This window comes from Hypomesus transpacificus, chromosome 26 (assembly GCF_021917145.1).
Source record: "Hypomesus transpacificus isolate Combined female chromosome 26, fHypTra1, whole genome shotgun sequence".
In the NCBI taxonomy this organism is placed as follows: Eukaryota; Metazoa; Chordata; class Actinopteri; order Osmeriformes; family Osmeridae; genus Hypomesus; species Hypomesus transpacificus.
The window spans coordinates 115,726-120,981 of record NC_061085.1 but is presented as its reverse complement, the minus strand read 5'-3'; the positions used below and the strand labels follow the sequence as shown (position 1 = coordinate 120,981).

At 37.8% G+C, this 5,256-nt stretch overlaps 1 protein-coding gene across 1 annotated transcript; it reads left to right on the top strand.

Moving 5' to 3' along the window:
• Nucleotides 1–1,062: 1,062 nt before the first annotated feature.
• On the top strand, nt 1,063–3,155 carry s1pr1 (sphingosine-1-phosphate receptor 1). The gene is made up of 2 exons (XM_047049808.1): nt 1,063–1,183; nt 1,826–3,155. The coding sequence occupies exon 2, from the start codon at nt 2,023–2,025 to the stop codon at nt 3,139–3,141; it is 1,119 nt and encodes a 372-aa protein (XP_046905764.1). The 5' UTR covers nt 1,063–1,183; nt 1,826–2,022; the 3' UTR covers nt 3,142–3,155.
• Nucleotides 3,156–5,256: the final 2,101 nt, after the last annotated feature.

The following is a 5,256-nucleotide window of genomic DNA, read 5'->3' as shown; positions in this document are numbered from 1 at the left end:
TGCTTCTGTGCAATACTGGTCATGGTACTTTTGAAATATACTTTTTAGAGCATGTTGTACTGGATATATTGTTGTTTCAACATTTATAACAGTTTCCATGTGTTCATTCATGTCACATTAATGTCCACTCTGTCATAACTGTAGACTTGCCTATTAGGACAAATGTACTCATACATACATAAACTCACACACTGACAGAGACTCTCTCTGTCTTGGTCTTTGTCTCTCTCAAGCATACATCAGAAGGCACTGCCATGTGTCCTGTTTGGGCCCAACCCCTAAGTCTGAGCGAGACAGAGCCAGGCCAAGCAGCAGACCTAAAGAGACAGGGAAGCACATGTGATAATGGCCAGAATAAATGGGGCAGGGGTAATGGCTAAGGGGTGGGGGGTAGGATACTCCTTCACATTGTATTAATGTGGGGGGTAAATGTGCACAGCTGGTGCCTTCCCAATGAACCCAACAAAAGGATATTTAACAGAGGAATTTTTTTGTTTATATAATTGTATTTGTTTAGAAATAAATACAAATACATTTACATCTACTTTCAATTGTCTTATTTTAGAGATGCTTTTGTTGTTTTTAATGAACTTGTTTCCATTTCTTAATGTTTTCTTTCAATCTGTAAATGTAAAAATGTAGCCAACTTTGTGTATGTAGAAGACTTCAAATCATCGAGGTACTATTCTTAAAACAAATATGTTTGAAAAAATAATATTTGCCTATGCCTGTTAAACAATTAAAATGAAGTTACGTTACATGTTGTGTTCCAGTTTTTTTATATGGATTTTTTTATCAAAATGACCATACTGTAGTAACAAATTCAGTTTTAAACTTCCATCGTTAGTATACTCAGAATCAAGTATTAAACCAAGCCATGTTGTGTCTGGCAGACATTTCCCTCATAGCCTACAGATCTAAATAAACTGCCCACTCTTTGACCAACTTAAAGGCACTGGGGGAGGGGGAGTACTATTGAATTAGTGGGTTGTACTTGGAAAAAAAACATTTTCTCAGGCTCACTGCATTCAGTCCAGTGGAGACATTACTGACAGACCACATCTCAGCACTCATTCACACAGAGTGGGGAAATATACATTTCGAAGGAAGGATTTTTGAAAAAAACAAGTTTTGTATAAACCTTTATAATCTACCTTTAGCTGTATGGATATCTGTCTTTAAGGTAAGACAATAACTCAATATTAGATACACAGGCAAACAATGTTTCAAGGTTAACAACATTTTTAATTATTTCACATAATTGTGAATTGATACAATTGACAGGGTTGTTCTAATCATTAATACTGTATCCAATAACTTAATGTGTTTCACATTAGTTATGTGTATCTCAGGAAGTTTGTTTTATTTGTTATATTCTATCTATATTGGTAACAATGTCCTATTCCAATTCTTTGATAATTGTTTTTTATTAAAGTGTCATTATAAAAAAAGAAATGTTAACCTAAAAATATATATTAACCTAACTTATTAACACATTTAAGGTGTATAAAAAAATATACAGTACCTGATAGCCATCTCATCTCATTGCTTCTGACAATCATTCTGTCCCAATCCCTTTTAAATTGTGTGGAAGTTGACCAAGTGAAACACATAGATGTTGGCCTACAGTTTGATTTTGATTTAAAAACCTAGAATATTTCTTGTGTTCAAATAAGGTAAAAAATATATAGTTTTGTCAGAAGACCTATTTTAGTTTTGGACTTTGGACACACTGATTTTAGGGGGCAATTGAGGATACAATATGAGCCTAAATACAATTACTCAGTATCTAAGCGGTCTTAGATAATTCTTCTCTTTTTCTCAGGACTTTCCAGATGTACAGATTTTTTCTCAGAATAACCTGTGACAATGAGGATTACTACTTGACTTCAAGATCTGCAATGACAAGCAAATAAGAACAAAGGAATACATTTTCCCGTTTTGCCTTGGACTGCCAGCACCCCTAAGTGGACTACATTTGAAACTACAGATCCTGGGATTATATTTAAACAGAATAGGGCTATGGCTGAATCCATGTATTCTGACTTGATAGCTAGACACTACAATTATACTGGGAAGTTTCGCAAAGTTGAACAGGATTCTAGGCTCAAGGCAGATTCAGTGATTTTTATAATTGTATGTTGCTTCATAATACTTGAAAATGTTTTAGTCCTGCTCACAATTTGGAGGACCAAGAAATTCCACAAACCCATGTATTACTTTATTGGAAACTTAGCCCTTTCAGACTTGTTGGCAGGGGTGGTATACACTGCCAACATCTTGTTGTCGGGAGCCAACACATACAAACTGACCCCAACACAATGGTTTTTCAGGGAGGGGAGCATGTTTGTGGCTTTGGCTGCTTCAGTCTTCAGTTTACTGGCCATCGCAATAGAGCGACACCTCACAATGCTTAAGATGAAGCTCCACAACCATGGCAATACCTGGCGCGTCTTTATGCTCATTAGTACAGTGTGGATGATTGCTGCCATCTTGGGTGGCCTACCAGTTATGGGTTGGAACTGTATTGAAAGCATGTCCAAGTGTTCTACAGTTCTCCCACTCTACCACAAGACCTACATCCTATTCTGTACCACTGTCTTCAGCATCATCCTAATGGCCATTGTTGTTCTTTATGCCCGCATCTATGCCCTGGTGCGTACACGCAGTCGCAAGCTGGTCTTCCGTAAAGTCTCTAACGGTCGTGGTGGTGGAGGTACCAGTAACAAAAGTTCTGAGAAGTCCATGGCCCTCCTAAAGACTGTCATCATTGTCCTGAGTTGCTTCATTGCCTGCTGGGCACCTCTCTTCATCCTTCTGCTGTTTGATGTGGCCTGTGAAATCCGCATGTGCTCTATCCTTTATAAGGCTGAGTGGTTCCTGGCTCTGGCCGTGCTCAACTCAGCCATGAACCCGCTGATCTACACACTCACTAGCAATGAGATGCGTTGTGCCTTCCTTAAGATGCTCATGTGCTGCAGTGTCTGCATACAGCCTGCTGAAAAGTTCACCAGACCCATCATGAGTGCTGAGTTCAGCAGGAGCAAGTCGGATAACTCGTCACACCCCAATAAAGATGAGCCAGAACACTTGTCAAGAGAGACCATTGTATCTTCTGGGAATATCTCCTCTTCATCTTAAAAGGCCATCTCTCATTGCTGTGTAATGCCATTGCTTGGTGAAACTTTGGTTTATACTGTATATTTTGCATAGTAGTCCTGTGTGTACATTTTGTTCATACTACTGCAAGTGTGTATGTGTGTGTTTGTGTTGTGTGTGTACTCTATATGGATGCCTCCCAGAAGAGGGGGGATGCATCTTGCATCCAGTAACTCATGTTGAATCACAGGGAAAGAACTGGGAAAGATTTTTTCATATTGGTAGGTTTTTAATACTGAACTATTTTATCACACATGTAAATGTCTTAAGACCACAATGTCTGTAAACAATTCTACAAACCTGACTTCTGTATTACTTCAAATATGCCAATATATGCCAATATATATTTCAATGTCTACAGATTCCATTACGGAGTCCTGTGGACTTAGTACATCATTAAAAGTGCTCTTAAATAATCAGAACCCGGTGACAGAGTCTTTCAAATATACTGATTAATTTATATTTCGTAGTTCACCCTTGTGTAACTTCTGAATTTCAAAATCATTTACATTTTAAAGACTGTAGTCCTTGAAAATAAAAAGTTGCATACTCTGGCAGTAATTGTGAAATGTTGACATTGATTTGGAAAATATGACAATAGGTGACATATACAGGTTTAAATGGTAATTAATGTTTAATTTAATGTTTAATTTCCAGTGCCTAAACACCAGTGCCTTTTTAAATTGGAATGAATGTATGTGTATAAATAGTCAATGATTTTGTTAGCTGTCACATGGATGCACTGAGCAGGCTACTTACTGAGCCATGGGGATCAGAAAATAACTGTAAAAAGACCTGCATAACAAGGTAATTGAACTTTATACAGATGGAAAAGGATATAAAAAGATATCACAAGTCTTGAAAATGCGTACTGTTCACTTAAGAATTGAAAAATAAAATAATAAATTATACCAAAGGACAGGTGGACCCAGAAAGATTTCAGCCACAACAGCCAGACAAATTGTTTAGGATACAAAGAAAAACCCACAGGTAACCTCGGGAGAAATACAGGCTGCTCTAGAAAAAGACTGTGTGGAGCACAATACGATGATACTTGAAAAGTTTTTTACAACGTCGGGGAAAATATTTAATTTGGGATGATCTTGGAGGGATTTTACAGGTGGGACTGGCAATTTAGCCCATAGCCAGCCCATACCTAACATGATATCTAGATCTAGGTACGATTACCGGTAGTAGCCTACTAGTCTACTTATCTGAACTAAAATGACATGATTGTCCGGGACAAGTGGATTTGTAGGGCAAGTGGAAGAGAATGTACTTGCCCCACTGGACAAGTTTAAATTCAAACAAAATAAAATGGCATGTTACTTGCACTGGCTAGCTTGTAAATACTGAGGATAGCCTACCGAAGTGGAGTTAGCCAATGTCGTTAGCGATGCTAGGTAATGTTAGTTTGCAAGCTGTATATAAGATTTCACTAGGTCTTGCAGCTGTTTGATTGACTGAAATTTTTATCAAATGTTATGTTCTACTACTAGCCATTTGCCTACTTTAGCAAGTCACAGTATTTCCAAGCCCTGATAATGTAAGTGAAAAAGACGCAGTAAATAATCCTCTTTCAAGTAATAAGCCCCTGTTTGAGCATCAAATTAGCTGCACGGTCTGAAGAGATATTGGGACGAAGCTGCAATACAGAAAGTGTTTAATTCTGCAGAAATTGTGTAAATGCTTAATGTAACAAATACAGTTTTTTATAACACCTCAATTGTTGTCATTTGTATAATATTACAGCTCATCTTTGTTGGTCAAAGGCACAATCTTTACCCTGGACGTGACTTTTGTGAATGTAAAAGTTAAACGTAAATGTAGACTAGTGTAGTGCCTCAAAAAGTAATGTCAGGCCCTGAATGATCGCTAAATATAAAGAAATCGTTGACTTCCACTCGGTGCTATTCACTGACAGTAAAAATAAATTGTATATGTGCACTGCTGTTCATAGACGAGCTCCAGAGGTCGTTGCTGCGTTGCTAAATGATAGCAACTCAACAGGAGGATACTTCATCAACTCTCCACTCATTCTCCTCGGTACAATGAACAATCCATATAATTGGCTTTGACGGCCGGCTGTCGGCCATC

Bases quoted from the DNA above. Each gene is read 5' to 3' on its own strand.
- s1pr1 (XM_047049808.1), top strand. From the start codon at position 2,023: ATGGCTGAATCCATGTATTCTGACTTGATAGCTAGACACTACAATTAT.